General features: G+C 48.8%; 1 protein-coding gene across 3 annotated transcripts in view; it reads right to left on the minus strand.

Moving 5' to 3' along the window:
- The window catches only part of LOC122365539 (dmX-like protein 2), a 91,492-nt gene that overhangs the window by 2,359 nt on the left and 64,774 nt on the right, over positions 1 to 24,359 (minus strand). Inside the window, exons 43-57 of one of the 3 annotated variants that reach the window (XM_043336826.1) lie at positions 10,256 to 10,366; positions 9,742 to 9,966; positions 9,334 to 9,443; positions 8,745 to 8,875; positions 8,199 to 8,394; positions 7,706 to 7,925; positions 6,971 to 7,095; positions 6,518 to 6,695; positions 5,644 to 5,667; positions 3,970 to 4,053; positions 2,881 to 2,941; positions 2,331 to 2,425; positions 1,819 to 1,932; positions 559 to 759; positions 190 to 351 (exon numbers count right to left, since the gene is read on the minus strand). In XM_043336826.1, the coding sequence (XP_043192761.1) occupies positions 190 to 351; positions 559 to 759; positions 1,819 to 1,932; positions 2,331 to 2,425; positions 2,881 to 2,941; positions 3,970 to 4,053; positions 5,644 to 5,667; positions 6,518 to 6,695; positions 6,971 to 7,095; positions 7,706 to 7,925; positions 8,199 to 8,394; positions 8,745 to 8,875; positions 9,334 to 9,443; positions 9,742 to 9,966; positions 10,256 to 10,366 (2,037 nt within the window). The remainder of the gene's footprint in view (positions 1 to 189; positions 352 to 558; positions 760 to 1,818; positions 1,933 to 2,330; positions 2,426 to 2,880; positions 2,942 to 3,969; positions 4,054 to 5,643; positions 5,668 to 6,517; positions 6,696 to 6,970; positions 7,096 to 7,705; positions 7,926 to 8,198; positions 8,395 to 8,744; positions 8,876 to 9,333; positions 9,444 to 9,741; positions 9,967 to 10,255; positions 10,367 to 24,359) is intronic. The other 2 variants (XM_043336827.1, XM_043336828.1) reach the window with 2 other exon arrangements.

Consider the following 24,359-nt stretch of genomic DNA (forward strand, 5'->3'; position numbering starts at 1 on the left):
TGGACAGTCAACATCCAGGTATGTACCTGCAATCAGATGACAACGTTTCATACCTTAGACCTGCACGTACACCAAAAACCATAAGTGGAATGCCGATATAGGAAAGCATGAGACTGGTGGCAGAATTCATGATCGCACAACATAAGTACGCCCTCCCGTCCCTGCCCCGCACCACCCTTTGCAACCGACCTTGATGTCTCCCTCGTCGCTGCCGGTGACAAAGTATTCCTCGGCCGGGTCCAGAGCCATACACTTGATGGCCGCCTCGTGCGCAGAGAAACGGTGGCGCACCTGGCGACGGCGCACGTCGAAGATGCACACATTGCCGCGCTTACCGCCCGATATCAGCAACTGAAACAAAACATAAAGGCAATCAGTGACCGTAAGCAGCACACACGCTACTATCAGGGATATTCAGGCATTATACAACACAACACATATTACAACTTCGATCGACAGCAATGCAAGGTAGGACAGGGCCAGCATTTGAAAAATATAGCACGGTGGTGCGAGGTCAGATGAGAGTACCATCTCTCCCTCCTCTCCCCTCTCACCCACCTGGTGCTGTGAGGAGTACAGCAGCGCCGACGCTCCAGACTCATGACAGCAGAAGCCGGCCACCTGCGCCTTCCGCTTTGGCAGCAGCGTGTCCCACAAGCAGACATTCTTGTTGTCAGCGCTGAGACCGGCCGTGGCCAGCAGAGAGGACGAGCCAACGAACACAAAGTCGCTGCACACCTTGCTGTGGCACTCCATCGCCTGTGCAGTGAAGGAGGGTGGGTCAGGAAACAGATTACATACGTGGCGGGTGAAACGGTGCTCTAAGGCTGATAGAACTCCAGAGTACACGACTTATTACGGAGCGAGCGAAGCGAGCGTAGTCTTTCCTTAGATTAACGGAAATTTCTGAGTATGAGCGGCCGGCCGGCCGGCCGTGGTCACGCTTTTGCGAGGCTTATATCTCAGCAACCACTTGACCGATTTACACGCGGTAATTTTTGTAGGGTAGCTTCATTCCTTCTACCAAGTACCAAGTATTGGACTATTCCCGATGCATGTGGGTGACCCCTTATGCACGTGCCACGTGCAAAACGAAGAGGTGTCACTTTTGTAATTGTTGCAATATCTCGGTAACTACTTGGCCGATTGCGCTGAAAGTTGGCATGTAGGTAGGCACCCACTAGGCACTGCATATACATGTGCCAGAGTTGGGGTGCTGCTGCACGTGCGCACGTGCAGGGGTCGTTTCCAGATCTCGAGAACGGCTGGACCGATTGCGCTCAAATTTGGTACACGGTTAGGGACCGGTTAGTAGGGTGCCGTGCACAAGTCAGTTGGGACCCATTTTGCACGTGCGCACGTGCAGGGTGCCGCTTCCAGATCTCGAGAACGGCTGGGCCGATTGTGCCCAAATTTGGCACATCGCTAGAGACCAGTTAGTAGGGTGCCGTGCACAAGTCAGTTGGAGGTACCCCCTCGCAATTTCGCACGTGCAAGGCCCACCCTCTCGCTCGCTCCGTTAGTCGCCCCAAAAGGCGTTATACTGGTACAAGTTACTTATGTTAATGCCGCGCTATCGGCAGGGAACCCATTGAGACACTTCCGAAAGAACAATGAATGCGTATTGCAATATCTCGCTACACAATGCTCAAAACTCAGCTAGCCATCTGATAGAAGCAGCATGTCAGCATTGTCCCAACATATGTCCAACTATTGATAATCTCTCGACCCGCTCCGTTACACAGTTAACCCTGGGGCGCGCTGCAGTGTGCAGGCCGTGTAGCCCCAGACTCCCGTTAGTGTTCCTTAGACACTCACGTAGAACGGTCGTCCGTTGTGTGCCGACGGCGTCATCTGCCACAGGCTGAGATTGCCGTCGTTGTCAGCCACTCCGAACTTGTTGCCCTGTGTGTTGAACCTCACCCGGTTCACCTGGGGACGAGACGGGGTTGGTGATCTGTGGCTTTGGGACGCACCAGTCATGGTAGCTGGTTAGGAGGTCAATATACATCCAGGTAGTATGGTCATAATCTGTGTTCAATGGCATACTTGTTAAACCCATAGCCAAACAGACACTGAGCGAACGGACAAAAACCGATGCACTTATGTTGGGACAAGACAATATAGTATGCCAAGTCAGAACCTCATTGTCAGCATTGTCAGCTCAATCAGAATCAAACGTCTCGATCAGGCTAACGTCCCACCAAACGTCTCGATGGGCAAATATCCACCGCCAGTCAAAACTGAGTCTACTTCAGACTTCAGACTTAGAACCGAGTTCACCACTCAACACAATCACCGGGACACGACGAGTCCGTCCATGGTCTCACCTTGGCGTACGTGCCGCTGGGACGGGGGACGGCCACCGGGTTCTCGGCTCCCCATTCACGGACCGTCACAGAGCCGTCGTGCGCGCCGGTGATATCTGAAACGACAAAGGCCTTAGAACGAATACACGCTGATCGAAGGTTAGAGGAGCAGTGAGCTGTTATAAATGGTGATAGTCAATAGTAGCACCGTGTCACATGATTTGTGATACTCCAAATGTGTTATACGCTGGCGTTCATGGATTGCTATCCAGCTCCAGACAGATTCGCAGGTAAGAGATAATACAACCACAACATATAAGCGATGAATAAGAAAAGTAACAACAAACGACTGATCGCAACCGGCGGCGGCGTGCATGTAAAGTTATTCAGCACTATGAGCTTAAGCTAAATGATCAACCTCAAATTATCAAGGCGCCTCAGACAGTCGATTTATTTAGTCAGATAGTTTAACCAGTAACCGTGTATCTATGCAGATACATTTATCGCAGTAACTGGAGTCACCTCGTCTCCGGCACTCACAAACACATCCCCATCACCCCATGGTACTCACAGACAGACATGGTGGGGTGGGCGCACAGCCTGCGCACGCCCTCCACTTTGTGGCGCAGCATCTGAAACGACGCCGAACGGAGTCAGAACGTCTACAGGAGCAAAGAAACGGGCAGTAACCGACCAGCTTCAACGGTGTCAGATCACAGATGAGACATGGAGTTAGCCGGGACAGGGCGAGTTCAAGGTGAACAAGATGCGAAAAACACCAGTGGTTAGCATTTCTGGGTATGTTAAGCCAGTCATTAAGCCGTATTAGCAGAATAATTGAACAATTACTTGCAGTTCAGATGCAGAGTGACACTGAGTCACGTGAAGGGGGGCTTGGAGGACACGTCCCGTACACAGTACTGAAGCGAAGCGACGCCAGACTGACAAAAGCACGACGACGGCACGATACATCACATATCTCGAGGCAGCATGACATAAAGGAATGGACGACTCATTCAGTCCTTTCTAAAATATTGCCAGGATACGAACAAGCAGATGTGATAAAACGCTACAAAGCCAAAGCGCAGCCTCGGTGACACTATTCAGTTGAAATTGGAACAGAACACATGGCTACGAAAGAGCTGCATAAAGTAACGCGTTAACCATTTGAAGAGGGGAAAGCAATCTGATTCAAAACATCAAAGCGACGAGAAAAGAAAACGTCAATACGAAACAACTACTAAGCCGACAAAGTTGGTATTGAAGCAGGACCGATCTTCAACGAAAGTCGACAACCATGCACATATTAGGCCGTTGCTGCATTGAACTTCTCCCGCATAGTTAAAAAGTCAGCCCCGTACAGGTTGTGGTCTACGAGTAGACCACGCCGTGGGGACGGGTTTGACCAGTGACCAGCCTACTGACAACAAAAGGGATGGTTACGCAAAAAACCCTGAATTGTAAATAATCGATGAACTTGTAATGACGGCAAGGAATAACATCGCCATCAAATGCCGTGCCTTAAAGGGGGTCGGAGAAATCATGCATGGAACAAAAATGCGTGAGTATCTAGGCAGTGCATCACTCAAAATGTGCGGCACAGACGGGGCGAAATCACGACAGCCATCTATGAGTTAAATCTGGAACTACAGCTTCTCACCGGCTGCAGCAGGTGGCGGCTGCGTTTGAGCACCACCCGACAGAAGTGGGCGTTCTGAGCACCCGGAAAGTGCAATCCTTTCAGCTGGGTTAGCGTGGTTAGGAGACAGAGACGGACAACATGAGTTAGAGATGGTGAGCTAAACTCGGTGAGCCCGACTGGATACAGGCGCGGTTAGTTGGGCAAGCTTACCAAGCGGAATCGCAATCGGCTTGGTACATATTGAATGCAAAAATTTCACAGGCCGCGTACTGTCCTGCCACTAACACAATCTAAATCGAGAAGTTTCAAAGTGACGTAAATATCGAATTGGAAACGTGATCAACAGAGCAAAAATAAAATTTCCGTCTTTCTATCAAGGCGTCCTTCAATCTTTAACCCTATTCCTGGCGGGGGGGGGGGGGGGCCTCAGGAGCCCCCCCTGAGGTTTTTTGGTTATTTCTCCCAAACGCGTTGAGCTAGGAAGCTCAAATTTTCTGACTTTTCCTATAAGGCTTCTACGCAACATGTCTGAAAATTTTGAGTTGATCTGACCTCAGGTCAGGTCACCAGAGGCGGTTTGGTGACCCTACCTCAGAAAAGTTTGCAATCACGCCAGAGCTAGAGTTTTTGACCGATCAATTTCTTCTCTTCAGGCCTTAGTTAGGGTACCAGTATGTGCAATTTGTATATCTTGGAATTTTGATATCGGTGACCTAAGGTCAGGTCAGTTTCGCGACCTCCCCATTATAAGTCAATGGGGGAAAAATCAACTCCCTGTTTTTACCACTAAAACGGGTCGGAATGGCCCCATATACCATACATGACTTCATATACGATCAACCTTCACTACCTTGAGGTCTGTTTTGCTGTTGGGCAGCTGTGAGGTCATGTGACGTCATCAAAGGTCACCAAAGGTTTTTGGCCAATAACTCCGTACAGGAACAAGATACAGACGCGTGGATGGTCTCATTGTGTTCAGCTCGTCAAGACGCATCGAATGATATACATGATGACCTCGAGGTCACGTGACCTGAGGTCAACCTTTGACCTTGACCTTTCGAGGTCATAATATATATCATTCGATGCGGATTGACGAGAGGATCACGATGATGCCCTTAGTTTGTTCCTATCTTGACTAATTCGAAAGTTATTCGAGAAAAACTCTCTCCATATCTAGCGCCGCCATTTTGACTTTTTCGACCCCTGTGACGTCATCTTTGACCTGACCTGAAAATGGCCTTAGTAAAAATTGTAGATCTTGGCCGTGCGTATCCGATGCCGTTTACCGCTTGTCGCTATCTTGCTTCGTTCTCGAGATCTCAGGGGGGGGCCGAATCGGCCCCCCCCCCGCCAGTTTCTTGTCCCGGCGGAGCCCGCCAGGAATAGGGTTAAGAGTGAAGAAGTCTGGCGATATCCACTGACTTACCATCCATCGAAGGCCTGTAAATCACTTAGAAATCAAAGAAAAGATACGCTCAACGCAAAACCCAGTGAAGAATAAATCCCAGTAATACTAACGAAAAGCAACCACCACAAAACCCAACTACAAAACACAAACCCGTTCAAAAAATACAAAACACGACGTGGGAGTGGATGGCTGCCGTAGAGCAGCTTTGCATCATTACAGCGTGCATCTATGAAGCGGGGCTGGGTGGGTGGGGAAACACACGACACATATAAACGTCCACCTGCCTGTGTCCGGCCGACTCGACCTCCCTGAAACAGACACATATATCGGCTGAGGGGGCGGTGACAGCGAGAGAGGGGCAAAGGGCAGGCGCCGGCCGACGATAAGGAAAAGGAATAAGACAGGTCGAGAGAACAGTGAACTAAGAGAGACCAGTAAAACAGTGAAACCAGAGGCGACAAGGACAGACACTAAGAATGCAACAAAAAAGAAAAAAAGAAGAAAGGAATAACGAGAGGACACCACCCAGACATCCAATAGAAATAAAATAAGATAAGATAAAGCGTACATACTATAGTTCAAAAGGATGGTGCTTACAGGAAATTCCTATTGCTAAAGATAAGGTAAAAGATAACATCGATATGACACACCGATGCAGTAGTCACTCACAGAAACCTAGCCGAGGAGTGAAAAGGACACGTGCTTGGATGAGTGAAAGACCGGTATAACAGGCTGACGTTCTACACATACTTTATGACATCAAGTGAAGATAGACCAATCATCTAAATATACAGTAATGTGGAAAGAAACACTACGCATTCAGTGCACGTGACGAGAACAGCATATTCTAATCACTAACAAACTCACAATCAATCCACGAAACACAAAACATGTGTGACCTATCTACACGTCCTGCACTTTTGAGCGTGTTGTGCCATTTAAATCACGCCGTTTCTCTGGTCAACACAGCCAAGTGACGGTGACATTTAACGTGACACCGAGAGTGCAGGCTAGCGGCAGCATGACTTGTTGCCGCCATTAACACCATCAGTCCGACTTGACCGACCGGTTAGCCCCCACACCAACTGTCGCAACTCACCGACGAATTAGCTAACCTACTCTGCTGACCCTGCCGCGCTACCTATGCCCCTCACTCACCATTGCCGGCGCGCGACCAGTCTGCGAGTAGGTCGGACTGGGTACGAGACTGCTGGCCGCCGATCCGGGCCCGGAGTAGCCGGAGCCGCCCGGACCCGGGCCGGGCAGGCCAGCCGAGCCTGCCTCGCTCGGCAGCTGCACCACCAGGTAGTTGGAGGAAGGCATACTGTCCGGGTCCCTGGAAGCGGCAGAGCGACAGACAGTCAGACAGAGGCGCAACAGACACGTCAACATTGGACAGTCGCGTGGAGAACAGGTACACACGGTACAAGATGCAACGCTAATCAGAAACAAATTGAGCATGGAGAAGCGAGTCATGGAGACCAACAACCTCACAATATTAAAAACATTTTTCACTCCGAAAAATATCATACAGCTAACGCCACGGATCCACGACCATTGCCTTTGCCTTGAGACAATCAGCCGAGCACATCCTCCCGCCGCTAGTCGCACCTGTTGGGGTTTAGCGAGTCGTAGTCGGTCTCCGACTCGAGCCAGGTGGGGCCGCTGACCAGCAGTGCCACGTCCAGCTCCTGCAGCTCCTTCTGCGTCGCCATCACCATCATGTTCGGGTTGGCCTGTTGGACACGATGGGGGCAGAATCCTTCAGAAGCCCGCACTCACCGGCCAACGCTGTGAGGTGTATGCATATTTGGAATGCCCTACCTGCGGAGGCGGTATGTTCCCCAAACCTATCTAGGTTCAAGGAGGTCCTGCATGACACTCTGCATGGGAGTTTGTTCGCCTATGTCTAACGCTACTTGAACGACTGTACAAAACTTTAGCACGCTGCATATTCTGCCGGCCTTTCAGCTGCACTGCATTCACTTCTTTTTTTTCTTTGTGAAAAACTACAGTGTGTTTGTACATGCATACACGCCGGACTCAACGGAAGACGCTAAATTCCAGCTTTCTGCGCTCGCCAACCACAAGTGAAGATCTCCCTCGGCTGGCGAGTCTAGGATTAAGGGTTCCTGTCTGTCCTACTCCTTCCTTCCATCTACATCTCTTGGCACTGGGAACCCAACCAGGTGAGTCAACCAGGTGAGTCAACGCGCTGATACACAAGGCCTTGAAGACCAGTAGCTTGTAATGGTGTTTACAACCAGCTACAATCCCTTCACAAACTGCACACACAACATGAGCTGTCGCCTACCAAGCACTTTCCCACTCTTCTTTAACCCTTACCTGGTTGATGCAGAACGCCGTGATGGCATCCTGCTCCTTGTGTATGATCTTGATGGGGTCGGTGGTGACCTCATGGTCGCTGTCAGCTCCCGAGCCGATGCTGGGTCCTAGCGCAGCACGCCGCGAGAACAGAACTCGGATGAAGGTGTCCTGAACGGCTTCGTGGCGGGCCAGTACCAGCCAGAGTCGCTTCACGGCACCGACACCGGGAGCGTCTTGACTGCGGCAGATCACGGAATGGGGGGGGGGGGGGTAGTGATCACAGGACACGGTAGACGGGCAACAGGGAAAGCAGTGGCACGTTAAAACACGTTGCACAGAATACACTGCACTGCAAAGTAAGCGGCTTCCCGGGTCGTGACACAACCACATGACAATCGATAATGCATTGGTTCGTAAGCCAAGTGCACCATACAAAGTCATCCTAATGACATCGCCCAAATACCCCTATTAACCTCGTTATGAATCTCTCCAACAGACACCACCAACTCACTCGAACGGCGTGTTGAACGGCTGCAGCATGGCCCGGTATTTGACGATGGGCGGGCCGCGCGCCGACTCGTCCACGTTCAGGTTGGGGATGTACTCGGCCGGCTGGCGACTCGAGTTGACCTCGGCCTCCAGTTCGTCAGACCAGCGGTCCATCAGGCGCAGGATGGTGTGCACCAGAGGCGAGGCAACCGGCAGCTCTAACATGCGGCGTGAGGGACGAGTCAAATGGTGTGCACCAGATGTGAGGAAGCCGGGAGCTCTTTCGATGGTTATTGGTGAACATAACAGAAGAGCCAGTTCTGCGATACGTCAGAATTGTCCACCACTTAATGCAAACAGGGAAACAACGTGTTGAATTTTTCCGAAAATTTGAGAGTCGTTTGGTATGAATTTCACGAAGAAAATTATAGATTAACACACGCAAGTCCAATTAATAAGCGATGTCTGGCGACTTCCTGAAGTTGCCTTCGTTTAAAAAAACCAAGCTAGAGCTACCCTGCAGTTCCGTGTTGTTTAATGCGTTTCCCGGATTCCGCACTCGACTCACCCTGCTGCTCGATGCCTGCCACGGAGAGGATCTGTGTGATCTTCTGTTTGCAGAGTTTCATACAGGCGAACCGCATCAGTTTCCAGCTATACGAGTTGGGGTCCGAGTGTTCCGTGTTCACCTCTGTCAGTCTGTGAAAAACGGGAGCACATCAGTCATGGTGTGCTCGACTACATTGTTCGGTGTTCACCTCCGTCAGTCTGTGGAGGGAACACGTCAGTCACAGCGCTCAGTCACAAGCCAGACTGAGTGCACGGCGATAAATTCAGTCAGTCTCGGGGAGGGAACGGGAACACTGCAGTCTGAGTGACAACTTACTAGTGTCCCGGCTGTATAGTTTTCTTCATTGTCCCTCTCTGCCATTCCCAGTCTTATGCCTCGGTCACATCCCTAGTCTACAGGTCATCACTAACTGAGTCCTCCCGTTACCCGGGTCCTCAGCACAAACCAGTCTTCTTTCCCCGCTGGTCATTACCCGTCATCCTCCACCCCATATCTATCAGACTGGTCGTCCGCCAGTGACATCAGTTACTGTTCCTCACCCGTTTCCTCTTCCTCACAAGTCCTCTCCCCTCCCCCTGGTCCTTACCCGTCATCCTCCTCCCCATATCTATCCGACTGATCGTCCGCCAGCGACTCAGTGTCGGAGTCGTAGTCGAATGTCGACTCCTCGGTCTCACCGGCCGGGTCCGGCGGCGGCTGTCGGGGTAGAAAGGGTCACATTCAGGTCATCAGGCAAGTCACAGCACTAGATTAGCTTAACGACAAACTGAAAGCACAAGTTATTGACCGGGCTAGGGGGTATAACTGCACGACCTAAAGTATTCATCAGCTGCTCCTAAAAGGAATACCTACTGCAACAATATGTACGAAACACACTTTGCTTACAACCTGCCTGCAACACTATAGCTAAGCAAATTCCCTCCTGAATTTCTTCCTTTGCCATCCCACCTCTCTGTCCCACCCCATCTCAGTCCCATTCCGAGCCCGTCCTCACCTTCGCCAGTATGAGCTGCACAATGGACGCCTCGGGCGGCACAAACACCTCTCTGTAGGTGGGGTGCTCGTCACGAGTGGGCGGCGTCAGGCCGGGCGTGGTCGGTCCGCTGCCCGGGGCCAGCTGACCCAGCAGCTTCATGTTGAGCTTGGCGCGCTGCTTGTTGAGTGATGATAGCAGGCTGGTGTCACCGGGGGATGAGGCCAGTTCGGACGGCGCCGGGGTCTGAAAAAATTTGTAATAGCATCAGCGGCCAAACTACGCCAAAATATTTTGTTTTGCTGGAGTTACTGGTAAAAGATATGAGGGTCAACAGAAAGACAACGATAAAATATCCCCAACATCTACCTGTCGTTTCAAAATGTTTCAGACACAGCCTGCAGAAAGAAAAATACATGACATCCGAAGTATCTTGGGATTACCGGCCACTCTTGGCCCATTCCGGACCGGGCTGAAACCCTAGCCTTCTTACGGCACAGTCACTCAACCCTGCCGGGGGCTGCCATTTCCTTACCGACGGTGTGACCACGTTAGTAGCAACCCTCAGCAGTTTCCTGGCGCCGCCGCCAAACACGGCCGACCAGAGTCGGGTGTCCACCTTCAGACGGACCAGCCGGTACAGCAGCTGGGGGTCAGCGATCACAGAGGTTAGAGGTCAGGGGGTCATACACTGTACCAACCACTGAGCGCGGCCGACAAAAGGCGGGTGTCCGCCTTCAGTCGCACCAGGCGGTACAACAACTACTGCGATCTCAATCGTTGTTACCTGATCTTACAGTGGGACGTGCTCGTGCCGTGTATGAATAATAGCCAAGATTCAGCCGAACATTACCAGGAGACGGCAACCCTGACCCCGTAGGATCTAATCTATCTAATCTAATATGGCTTTACATGATAAGTGATATAATCATTACTTTGCTCAATACGTACTTCATGTCTCTTATAAATATATCCGATGAAGTTTTTTGATGAACATGACACCCGTTATCCGGGGGAGGGGCATTGATTGGTTGTTCCAGTTTGGGGGAATAAGGCTTTGCTTTTTTAGCAGTTCTGCCGACACCTCTTGACTCAGTAAAGGTTTCTTTTACCCACTTTCTGTTGTCAGTTCACATACGATGCGTCTCGCACACTATGGCTTAAACTTTTAACCCGCGCCCCGAAGGGAGAGCCGAAACGCCCCCCCCCCCCTGTCCTTTTCCGTCAATATTTCCTAAACGGCTGGAGATATCGCCAGCAAACTTTCAGCACCCCTCCGGGCATCAATTTTACACATTGTGACCAAAAATTTTTTTCCAGAGGCTATGATAGGTTGTCCACAAATGACGTCAGAATGACGTCATGTTCTGCCATTTTCGACTGAAAAAAGACCTTCGCGAGAAGAGCTGTCAGGCCTACAGCTTTGAAGATACATAAAAATGACCAGACATAAAAGGTGTAAAATTGACAGGGCTATACAACTGCTATCTCGGATTTTTGAAATTTTTGAGTTTTGACCCCCAAAAATCAAAAAGCATTTGTTATATATTAGCCAAAAAATCCAAAACGTTTTTTAAGTTTCGAAAAAACCGGAATATATGTGATAGTACCCACCATCTTCTATCTACACACCAAATTTCAGATCGATATCTCGTTTTTTGGCCAAGTTATAGCGAAAAAACTGTTCAAAAATGATGACGTCAAATTTTCAAACTCAATTTTTGGCAATTCTAAACCACGTAGGGCAAAACAAAGACCACCATTAGACTCCCCGTGACGAGCTGCATCGAATCAATACCTACCCATTTCATGCAAAAATATCAACTTTGAACTTTGACCTAATTTGACCTGACCTTGACCTGACCTTGACCAAAACGTGACCTTAGCTGGACCCAAAGGCTGCCTGACTCACATAGTCGCATTTTTCATGTAAAATGGACTATAAAGGCGGCCGCACACTAGGCCATTCGGCGGGCAACATTCCGCAAAAACGCAATTCCGTGGCGACATTACGCTTTCGTGGACGCCGAATCAGCTGCCGAAACGACAAAATTATCAGCCGACCGCTGCCAGCTAGCTGTTCGCGGGTAGAGTGCGCATGCGCGCGAACAGCCGCGGAGTTGCGGAAAAAGCTGGACCGGTTCAGCTTTTTCCGCGGCGACGCCGCGGACACCCGAAATTGTGGAACTTGAAACTCACCAACTATTGATGGAGCAGCCGAGAAATAGACTTCACTTGATAAAAAATCGTAGCGGCACTTCTTTCCCCATATTAAATGGTTTTTATACACTTCATTGGTTATTCCAATAATGGGTTACTATGTGCCTCTCCACAATTGTCTTTAGGTTTCTTGCATTTGTCGACAAACAAGGTTGTTTACATTAATCACGAGCTTTATTTTTTTGCAACTTCCTCCAGAAATTATGTCAAATTAATAGATATTCTAAACTTTATTGTACAGAAATATAGCATAATCGCATTAAATAAGCAAATATTGTATTTGCTTGAATGTATTTAGTTTGCATTCGTTTATATTTATCATAAAATGTTTCACATAAAGTTCCTGAAAATACTAAGCAGAAAATCGCACCGCCGAATGGTCCTGTAAACTGCTGAAAACAAACGGAAAGCCGCTGTAGGAATGTCGCCCGCGACATTCCGCTTTTGCGGAATCTCGCCCGCCGAATGGCCCAGTGTGCGGCCGCCTTAAAGGAAAAGGGCCACCTTTAACATGGGGATTGAAACTGAGATAGCCATCTTGTAGCCCGTGTCCGAAAACCTCTTTGTCTCCCTCCTTACGGCCGATTTCGGCCTCCATTCGTAGTTATCGGCAATTTTAAAAGAAAATACGCCAGGAATGCGTCCTTATCCCAGGAATGCGTTCTTATCCGACAATACAGCCACCCGCGGTGAGGCTTTGGTTTTTTACCAATCAGCTCCAACCAGCTCAGCTTTAACCAATCAGCTTATCTGACACAATCCGACGAGTCTGTCTTCTGAACGCTGATTGGCTTGAGTGTGACGTCATCGCTATGCCATCATACAGTAGGTGCCGTAGAGAGTATCAACATAGTACCAATATGTTAAATAGTTTTAAATACTTTTTCGCGAATTGTGCACTTCTGGCACTAGTTTTAAAAAGAAAATGAAAAATAATAATGTCAAAATGAAAAACAACGATATCTTCATATTTCACGAAGGTGGCCCTTTTCCTTTAAAACATGCATCACACAACACTTTCATATTGTGACCCCCCAGTGACCTGACCTCTGTGACCTGACCTGGTATCAGTGACCTCAGATAGCGCAAAGTATGTGTTTGACTAACAACGTACCATCAATGGTTTTCAATAACTTACCATTTTACTCGATTTCACAACACATTTCTTGAAATGCCTGTGAACGGTGAAAATCCGACCTTTGACGTGACCTGTGACGTCATCGGTTTGGTCAATGATTTAGGTCAATGAAATTTAGTCACAACGTCCCCGGTGGGGCTATCGAACGCCGTTTGAATTTTGAAAATCGGCCGGTAAATTTCCGAGATCTTAGGGGGGGGGGGCGAAACGGCCCCCCCCTACGGATGGTTGGGTTCGCCGATAGCCCTATAACGGGGCGCAGGTTAACCCTGTGTAACACCACCGTTCTCTGTGTAGGGGCTGTGTACGCTGCGCTGTGACAGTGGGGGCATTCCACGTCAAATCGAACAAAAATCGGCTGTTTTGCACCTTACCATCAGCGATTTCATTATAAATTTGTGAGCGAGTTCCTGTGTCGCCCCGGACATTATACATTGATGTTTTTTGCACATTCTGACCACATGTCTTCTAAATATAGGGCATCAAATTTTTACAAAATGTTGCATCTTGGTATTTTTGAACGACCATAACTTTGGTTGTACTTCTTTGATTTGAATGAAATAAACTGTACTGTTTAGGTAATTTCTTGAATATTTGCTAAGAATTGCACGTACTTAAATATATGACCTTGAAATTTGCTTAACTCTGTTCTTAATCACAAAAATTGAAATAGCAAAAAACACGCCACCTTCGATTTGGCTCATTTTCATATATTTTATTGCCTACCATATTCTGAACAACCTGTGAAAAAATTAGAGTGGGCCATTCATAAGTTTTGAAGAAAATGGCACATATGCAAACGTATGTTAGCACGCGCAGTGGAGGGGGAAGAGCGAATTTCGCCCCACCCCTCCTGTTTTTCGCCAATATCTCATAATATTTATGCGAAATTAATTATGGCCACCTGTCCAGAATTGAATTGCACATCTCATCGTGCAAGCAATAAGAAAATCGGTTCACAACTGTTCTAGTAATAGCGGTGTAAAGTGAACATCCTGTCGCCGCGGCGACTCGGCAGCCGGCGCGGCGCCGACCGCTACGCGCCGCCTGAATTGTAGACTGTGCCGGGACGGAACGGAACGGTTCCGTCTTTACATCGCGCTCCTTACCGCTGATTGCGTTCGATTCGCGTCAAATTTTGTGAGAAGACCAAGAAATGTACAGGCAATCTTATGGTGAAATAATTTTGAAAATCGGTTGGTTAACAATTTAAATATGAACGTGTAAACACAAAATTGTGATTGCTGCGTTTCCCGCGTCGGCCGATCCCGCCTCAGCCGGCGACATGTGACTCTTAGCAGGCCTCTAACTGCCATATTTATTATTGGATTAACTAGAAAATCCCTATACATACTCAAACATGTATGTTCCTTCGTATAGTGAAGATAAAAAGACGTCAAGATATCGTTGCGTGGTAATGTTTTTGTTGAATTTACTTCATGATGCATTTCCACACCGCTCAAAATTCACCGCAAAATACCGTTTGCCTGAGACACTTTTATTATGGAACGTGAATGCTCGACTACGATGACTAAGCATTTCCATTCTAGCAGAGTTTGGTATATCACTAATCAGCAATCATTCATCTCAGAAAGTTAACACAAGCAAGCGTTCTGCTCATCGTCGTGATGCAAGTCTTTTCCGTAAGTTCGTACTTACTGTGACTTCAGTGCACCATTCTGTCGTCAATGTTTAAGGGATAAGGAATCAGGTTCGATGATATAATTCAAGCTGAAATTTATGTCATCTATGCTTTGTAGCCTTCACAATGAATTGGAAGGACCAGGCACTCGGCAGTTTCGCCCCACACAGGGATTTTTTCACACACCAACACGGACTGTCTTTCAAGGTCACGCGCGGTTGCGTGATGTTGATGCATGAAAACGGCGTTTGCCGCGAAAGTTATGAATGGCCCACTCCAATTTTTTCACAGATGGTTAGGAACATTGTGACGGACATAATATGTGAAAATTACCCAAATCGAAGGTGGCGTGTTTTTTGCTATTTAAATTTTTCTGTTTTAATTCAAGGTCAAATGCATTTCAAGGTCACTTCAATTTAATTTTATAACTAAGAATCAAAGCCTTGTCGATTGCCTACAAGACCCTGTTAATATCATTTTGATACCAGAAAAGGAACCAGAGTTATAGACATTTAAAAAATTGATGTGTGTCATTTTTGGCTATATTCGATGACCTATATCTCAGCGATACGTTATCAAACTTCGAAAATATTATACGTAACTCAGTTTTGAACCATGCCTAGTCTGCCTACAAATTTTCAGAAAAATCGAAGGGGATGACGGATTTCGGTGTTTGATTTGACGTGGAATGCCCCAGTGACCTCTTGACAGCTGAGTGGGGGGCGGTGGCAGGCGGCGGCGGAAACCATCGGCCGTGCCGACATTCTACTGTCGCAGGTGTGACAGCTCCCTCGTAAACAGCAGGTAGGAATGGGACACAGGGTGAGATAAAATGGCTCAGGCCTCAGGGCAAGAAATTGGATTAGATCAGATGGGATGAGACAGCAGCCGAATTATGTACCCCGTTTGGGCAGCCTTCCAGCATTCAATAACTGTTTATTTATCCAAGCATTCCCGGAGTACATTTTTCAATCATGGAAAGCATCTGAGAGCACTACATGCCCGCTCCCAGGACTGTACACATGCAAAGTGTATGCATCGTTCCCGACTAGGTACAAGAACGTAAAGTCCACAGCAGAAGTAATGTGGGGTTTCAGTCATGGGTATGTTCTGCTTCTGAAGCTTAGGAACGATTAACCAGACTACAATGAAACTTCGAATGTAGCTTATATGTATCGTCACCCTTGCAGCTGCAACTTTAGCTATTGACATCTTCTTTTCGATCACTCCGCATTAGGCTGTACTTCGTGCCGGTGGTATGAAATAACATAGCGGTACCTAATACCTATATGTTACACTCTCACCAGGTTAGAACGCCTTCACTAGCAGTGTTTCGGTTAATGACACTGCTATTGACCCTGCTACAGTGTTCCAGCGACAGCGGCACGGTATTTGTGACACATCGACTGTATGTACATACGTCACTGTGATAACCTTTGTGTGTAGATGGGTTAGGTGGGCCTGATCTTCATCTCCGTCCGCTTCAGCGACTGTTCTTCCATCCACATTACCCCCCGTATTATAGTGGTAGCCTCAGTACCGGCGTCCCAGTACCGTCCGTTCAGGCTGCTGCTCGCACACCAGTCGTACCACCAGGCCCCCTGATAGAACTGTGCACAGTGACCGTCAGGGTCGCGGTCCTGATCACGGTCACGGGTAGAGAACTTCCTATTTGAGTGGTACGCCAGACCATCCCCGGCAGTTCCCGAGTAGCCTGAGACGCTCAGTGTGTAGCCGTCCACCTCAGACGAGATACGGAACCCTTGGTATATAGCGTATGTTCGCTTGCCTTCAAACGTCTCAAGGTCAATGCGAAGCTCGTACTGTCGGCCTGATGACGTCAGCTGAAACAGATGTTCCAAACCGAACCAGAACTCTTGGATTACGTTACCAAATCCCTCCTTATAGTCCGTCCATCCGAGGTAGAAGTCCTGGCGGGGTTGGATATTATCTCTCCGCTGGATCACCGTCCAGTTGCCTCCGGTAGTGTCCATATCGCAGTACGCCTGTATGGGTGGTTGTTTGCTGTCGCCACTGGGCCGAAGGAGGTTGACTCCAGATGGGGAGCCGGCAGGCAGGTCGCTGCAATCACGGGGAGGATGGTGATGGGTTATTTTAGCAGCTAGGTCGTCAATGGTTTCATGTTGGAATGATGTGTTGTTAATCACTCCGGACAGTTTTGCTTCCTGTTTGTCAATTTGGGAAATCAAGTTGTCGAGGCGTGATTTATAGTTATCCACTTTGACTGAAGCCTCACGCTGAGTTGTTTCTTGTTCGTTCAGCTGGGTGTTGAGATCGCCCAGTTGGGATTGCTGGCTGTCGAGTCTTGAAGCCAGTTGAGACATCTGTGTGAGTTGATCTCCTTGCTGTGTAACGATGATATCCAATTGTGCTGTGTGGTTGTTCACTGTGGCTGCAGTCTCCTCTTGTTGGGATTTATGTTCGTTCAGCTGGTTGTTGAGCTCGCTCAGTTGGGATTGCTGGCTGTCGAGTCTCGCAGTGATTCCAGTCAGTTGACTGGACAGCTCTTCCATCTGCTCACCCTGTGTGTTCGTCAAAACGTGAGCGGTCAGCGCACTCAACCCGGAGTCGAGCAGAGCCAGTCTGTTGTCCAGCGACTCCACTCGAGACCCGAGTCTGCTGACGACTTTTTCCACCACTTGAGACTCGAGTTTGCTGACGATGGGCTGTAGCTCTTGACGAACTGCTCTTGCTATGTAGCTGTACACCTCGTCGGCGGTGAACGGGGCGGCCGGCTGCTGCTGCTGCGCCGCGGACCACCCGGCGAGAGCGGTCCAGATGACAAGTATCACCCCGATCACTGTGTGCACTGCCATGTTGGCTTGGAGGGGAGATGCCTCCGTCGCCGGCTGCCGACCTCGAACTGACGGCTCGGAGCTAGCAGGACGTCTGCAGAGCTCGGCGCGGCTGACCTCTGTCAGAGGCGCCATATCCGATGACGCGGCCCGGTCCCGTGACCGACAGACTCCCGTGACCGACAGACGGTCCCATGTCCGCGATAAACATTTTCAGCGGCCTCTGACCACTGTGTTGCAATGCTACCCCACCCGTTCGTCTCATCCATTTACACTATGGTCTTTTGTACAATAGAATCGAAGGGTTTCAGAAAGCCGAGTGCATATTTTCCTATGAGGGACGTGACAAATTTGTGCATATTGAAGACGGCGTTAGTTCACTATTATATGATAAATAATATATTATTTTCCCTGCTCCAAATCAAGCTTGTTACATTTCCTTTTACAATTCACAACACACCTTTTTAAGTTTGGTCTGTTTGGTCTAAGTGGTCCGTTTGTTGGTGTGTGACAATGGGAAAGTTTCCGACCGCAGCGGAACTCGAACCGGCGCCGCTGCATTGTGCCGCGGCTCTCTGGACTCTGGTGGAACACGTCACCAGGCTGCATAGACGACCCTAGTGCCGTCTGTGTCGGTGTGAGCTCGATTCTGCGCCGGAGCTCTGAGCAACGACGCAACGACCAAGCAGCGACGCCTCTGGGCTTTGTCGCAGCCAGTGTAGCCTGTGCGGCCTGAAAGCGGCCAACATGGCGCAACACATCCGCACCAAGCACCCTTCGCACGGAGAGGACGGCGGGGAGAGCGTCGGAGCGGTGGCAGAGTGCGCGGAGAGAGCCGGACAGGGCACCAGGTGAAGGGGGGAGGGGGCAGGGTACAAGGGTGAAAGTGGGGGTGGACAGGGTACGGGGGCAGGGTGCAGGGTGGGGTGAGGGGGTAGCTGTACGTACAGGGCGGGGGGGAGGGGGGCAGGGTACAGGGTGGGAGTGGGTCGAGCATAGTTTTTCGAATGATGCAGCTGGACGTTTATAAAACAGGAGCAGCTGGTGGCAATACGTCGTCATGCTGTTGGAGTTTAATACGAGCGAGCGAGCAACGCGAAGTCTTTCGTGGAGCATCAGATATTTCCTAGCATCAGCGGCTGGCCGGCCGGCCGTGGTTACAATTCTGCGAGACTTATATCTCAGCAACTACTGGACAGTTTCAATTGCGGTCTTTTTTTAGGGTAGATGCATGAGTCCAGGGTTGTATACGACTCAATCAATAGCAATCAATTCAATCACGACAAATTTGGGAAACCAATCAAATCAATCAAGTCAGAGCAGTTTTCGGGAATTGATTTAATCGACTCAAACGCGACAATGAAAGGAATCAATCAACTCAATCAAACGACTCAAACCAAGACATACATTAGGTTTTTTGCCCCACCAACTTGGAAAAGTGTCCATAGCAGTCTGGTGTACCTACCTACCTACCTACCTACCTACAGAAGAAACATAAAAATATTGTCATTTAAAATTATAAATTGCCATGCCATTCAAAGATTCTATGTAATAAGGAAGGATACCTAGTGATGGACAGGTGGATCATGATATTGAGGTTCAATGGGTAGAATTGGAGCAGAAACTTCATTCATAGACCTCTACATACCTCTACATAGACCTCTAGTCTACATGGTATGTAGAGGTCTATGTTTCATTTAATGGGTGCAAAATAACCCAGTAGTTGACTCGCCCCTTAACCCAAATCACCACCTTCACCTAAAAGTTGTCAATTTAATTTTGGCCATATTCCAGCTAAGTCATCAGGCCATCTACCCCATGTAAAGCCCCTGTCTGTCTCTTATGTGAGTTATGCGGAGCTCTTCTGAAATGAACCCTAAACATAATGAACCTAGCTAGGTTTCATGCCACACTGACACCATATGAAAGTGTTGAAAATGTGCTACAAATTTGACAACTTCATTAGGTATGCTCACAGGGGAGCACTGCTGCTTCAACCCTATTGGCCGTATTGTCTAACGGTGGCGGCCATATTGCGCAGACCAGGAACCGGCCGCCGCCTGTGTTGAGGAATAGGGAATTCGGGACCTCGATTTATGTTTGCGGCCGCCGCATCCGTTACGTTCAAGTTACGTAGATACGGTACCCGGCATCTTACGCAGAATTGAGTGGGGAACACGATCGTATCTTCAGAATTCCTCAAATTCACTCGCCGGACCTACATTTACCCCGGCCGAGGGGGTTGATTGAACCCACCCCGCTAATGCGCCGCTAATTAAGCTAGAATTAAGCGGTAAAGTGGTCGTATGCGGCAAAGTATAATGCAGAGTGACTGGTAGGAACCCGCTGTAAAGGTCTTAGGTCAACCGGTGACTTCTGAGGTCAGGTCAAGTGATCTAAGGCACGGGTTCGGTTTTTGGTAAATAACTTCGCCAAAAATGGCCGTAGAGCCGCAATTTTGGCATCATCGTGTTCAGCTAGCTCAGGCGTATCGAGTGATATGCTTTTTGTTCGGGTCAGGTCAACTGAGGGTGTTGACCTCAGGTCAAGGTCAGGTCAGCACCCCCAGGTCACGAAGTTGGTCGAAAGAGGTCATGTCGCATATCATTCGATTCGGCAGGTCTTCCTGAGTCCATTGGTGGCTTTCCCGACTCGCTAGCTCAATTTGATCGGGAGTTATTGATGAAAAATTGTGACCCTTGTGACGTCACAAATGACGTCACGCAAGGGCAACAATGCAAATATGAAGCATAGAACCTTGCAAGGAGTGCATGAAATCATGATTCTATATGCTTGATATAGTTTCAGTCATCATTCCCGGCGCTAAAATAGCAATTTCCATATTTCCCCATAGACTTATAAGGGTTTAACGTAAAAGTTTCCTGTATCTGAGGATTTTTAAAGATGTCACCTTCTTCTCTTGAACGTAACGGATGCAGCGGCCGCAAACGTAAATCAAGGTCCCGAATTCCCTATTCCCCAACACAGGCGGCGGCCGCTTCTTGGTCTGCGCAACATGGCGGCACCGTTGGACACCATCTGGCGGCCGATGCGCATTCCACATTATTACGGAGCGAGCGAAGCGAGCGGAGTCTTTCCTTAGAATAATGGTAACGTATCGGAGCTCGCGACGATCACGGTACATTAGACGGTCGCGAGGGCTGGACGACATGCAGCGACATCTACATCCATGCAAGTTTTAGGTCCGTAGGAGGAAGATAGATGGCACTACGTGATATTGGGATGGTCGCTATATCGCACTTATCAAAAGTGCTTTATGTACTAAGACGCACGAAAGTCAGTTCATAATTTATTAAAAAAAATTAATAATAATAATATGTATATGGATAAATAACGTTATGGGTAAACCCCGCATCGCATCAGGAATTTGGCCACCTCTTGGGTAGCCATCTTGGTAGCCATCTTCCTTTACGAGTGCGAAGCACAAGCGATTTAGCGATTTGCAAACGTGTATTTTCAAGCCTTGATCACTACAACTGCCTCACCTGCCGCGGCAGGATGGTGCGTCGCCGGAAACAACCAGGTATTTTACCCTTTGTAATTATTCGAGGACAACTAACGGTATGGCATCTGTGAAGGCGCGCCATCTTCGCCGCACGTCCAGTGAGATCGTACACAGGGCCCCACTCGGGGGTCTATTTGCTATATACTAGCCCCTCTTCCTGCGTCGCAACCACAGCTCTCACTTACATGGCTCCTGCCTTTACATGGCTAACATCTCGCCTTTATGCAACAATGTCTGTGTTTGCCACCCGGGTTTTTCTCATGGGGTTGTTTGTGTTGATATACTTTATCACAGGTTTATCTGGGACAGTAAGGCATTGGTGGTTTAGTGGTAGAATGCTCGCCTGCCACGCAGGAGGTCCTGGGTTCGATTCCCAGCAGATAAGTTTTATTTATGGTCCGCCTACTTCTCACACGCTGACCACCCCCTCGCCCGCGATTAGCCAGCCCTGCACTGGCGCCAATGACAGTTGTATCTTTTAATACGCCTCTCCCTTACAAACTACCAACGCCATACCGACCCTTACACAAGGTGGTTCCCCGGCCTGCTAACCTCATGCCCTCTGCCCGCTACAGATGCCCTTGCTGTCTGGCCCGCTGGCCAGACCTCATGCATCAGCCCGCTGGCTGCCCTTGTTGTAGGCCCGCTGGCCAGACCTCTTGCCTCAGCCCGCTGGCTGCCCTCTTTGTAGGCCCGCTGGCCAGACCTCTTGCCTCAGCCCGCTGGCTGCCCTTGTTGTAGGCCCGCTGGCCAGAACTCATGCCCTCAGCCCGCTGGCTGCCCTTGTTGTAGGCCCGCTGGCTAGACCTCCTGCCCTCAGCCAGATGGCTGCCCTTGTTGTAGGCCCGCTGGCCAGACCTCACGCCCTCAGCCCGCTGGCTGCCCTTGTTGTAGGCCCGCTGGCCAGAACTCATGCCCTCAGCCAGATGGCTGCCCTTGCTGCCCAGCCCGCTGGCCGGACCGCATGCCCCCTCAGCCCGCCGGCTGCCCTTGCTGCCCGGCCCGCTGGCCGATCTCATGCCCTCAGCCCGCTGGCTGCCCCGACTGCCTGGCCCGCTGGCCAGTACACCTTGTGTCCCTCAGCCCGCTGGCAATTATTAAAAGCCGGCTTACATTCAGACAAACCGAACGACCCTTAGATCCAGGAGTATACAACTACAAAAAAAAAAAATAGTTATGAGATCTAGGTACACAATAGGCATCAATTTGCATATCAACATTGCTTGATGAGCCCGAGCAAGATAGCCGAAGAGGTGTCAGTTTTGCAATTGTTGCAATATCTCGGTAACTACTTGGCCGATTGCGCTCAAAGTTGGCATGTAGGTAGGCACCCACTAGGCACTGCATATCCATGTGCCAGAGTTGGGGTGCTGCTGCACGTGCGCACGTGCAGGGGTCGTTTCCAGATCTCGAGAACGGCTCGACCGATTACGCTCAAATTTGGTACACAGTTTGGGACCGGTTAGTAGGGTGCCGTGCACAAGTCAGTTGCGACCCATTTTGCACGTGCGCACGTGCAGGGTGCCGCTTCCAGATCTCGAGAACGGCTGGGCCGATTGTGCCCAAATTTGGCACATCGCTAGAGACCGGTTAGTAGGGTGCCGTGCTTAAGTCAGTTGGAGGTACCCCCTCGAAATTCCGCACGTGCAAGGCTCACCCTCTCGCTCGCTCCGTTAGTCGCCCCAAAAGGCGTTATACTGGTAGAGTTCAGTGGGTATGCTTTATGAAGACAGCAGGAAAGCAGGTAGGTTAGGTACCTACTTACCTGCCTAGATGTGTCACTGGCTACCAACAGTACCAACGAAGTTAGATAGGTTATATGTGAAGAATTCAAAACATTTTATTGCAATACAATTTGAAACTGTTAGGACTGGGGGAAAGGGATGAGGATTAAAAATATATTTAAAAGGAAATGGAGAGGACAGGGACTCTGGAACCACAGGATAAGTTAAAGACAAAGGAAGTAGGAACAAGGAAAATTAAAACGCGAAAACGGCACGGTGCGACTGCGAAAAAAAAACAAAGAAAACGTTTTGCCAACAAGTATGCTAAGCTTTTATAAATCCTTATTCTACATCTTTTGATTTTTTGGTAAGATGACGTCATTGATAATCATGTAGTATGGTAGATTATCATAAAATAAATCTGTTGTACCTACAACACCAATTTCGTTTTAATTATTATTTCATTTGAAATAAAACCACTTTATAATATTCGGTAAAATATTTTAAGGAAAATGAAATATATTAAATATGTAATGCTTAGGCTCTCAGGAGAAAAGGATCAACAAACGTTCTGCTGCAAATTAAACAAATGCAGCAAATTTTGCGAGACGAAAACGGCGCTTTTGTTTCAATTATTTTGTAGGGGTTTCAATTATAGAGTTCAGTGGGGTTTCAGATATTTATAGAGTTCAGTGGGTTGTTTCTGAGGAGATGTGGAGATGTGAATTATTAATTAATCACACCTTATTAGTATATAGGGCCTTGCACTTTATCATCTGGATTAAAAAAAAAACGTTTCCTGCTGAGTGCAGAAAGGTAGGTAGGTGCATCGCCAGGTTCTATCACCAGGATTGGAGCAGTTATTGCAGTTGAAAGTCAAAGGTGGCTGTTCATGTTTAGGCCCTGTTCTTTATTTGGCCATCTACCCCATATTGCAGTTGTGATGACAAGCAGTTTTCAGTGTAGTTTTGTGATCTTTGATGTCATCAATTGGTGCCATTATTTTTCGTCAACTAAAACTTATTTGAACTTTCCATTCAATCGATTGGTGTCATTTATCATTATTTTTCGTCAACTAAAACTTATTTGAACTTTCCATTCAATCGACTCAATCATACGAGTCACTCTAATTTTCGGGAATCAAATCAGTCAACCAGTCGCTAAAGTCAAACGAGTCAGTCGACCAGTCATCTCGAAAAGTCAATCAACTCAATCCAATCAACTCAAAATACGCGTTGAATCAAATCAATCAATTCAATCGACTTGATTGGTATACAACCCTGGATGCATCCCTTCTTCAAGAATGATGCTATTCCCGATGCATGTTGGTGACCTTCAATGCACGTGCCACGTGCAAAAAAAGACTCGAAAAAAGACTCGACGGACGTCTCCAACACCAGACATCTCCGGCGACGCGTCTCCGACAGTCATCGAGTACCGCGACGTCAAGACAATGCGGGAACAGGTGAAGCACGTCAAGACGCCCCGATTCAGTCTTAAGTACCGCCGCTCGGTGCTGGAGCACCTGGAGAGGATCTGCACCGACTGGCTGTGACCGGCCGAGGCCGTCCAA

Source organism: Amphibalanus amphitrite, unplaced genomic scaffold, assembly GCF_019059575.1.
Source record: "Amphibalanus amphitrite isolate SeventyFive unplaced genomic scaffold, NRLGWU_Aamphi_draft 000747F_arrow, whole genome shotgun sequence".
In the NCBI taxonomy this organism is placed as follows: domain Eukaryota; kingdom Metazoa; phylum Arthropoda; class Thecostraca; order Balanomorpha; family Balanidae; genus Amphibalanus; species Amphibalanus amphitrite.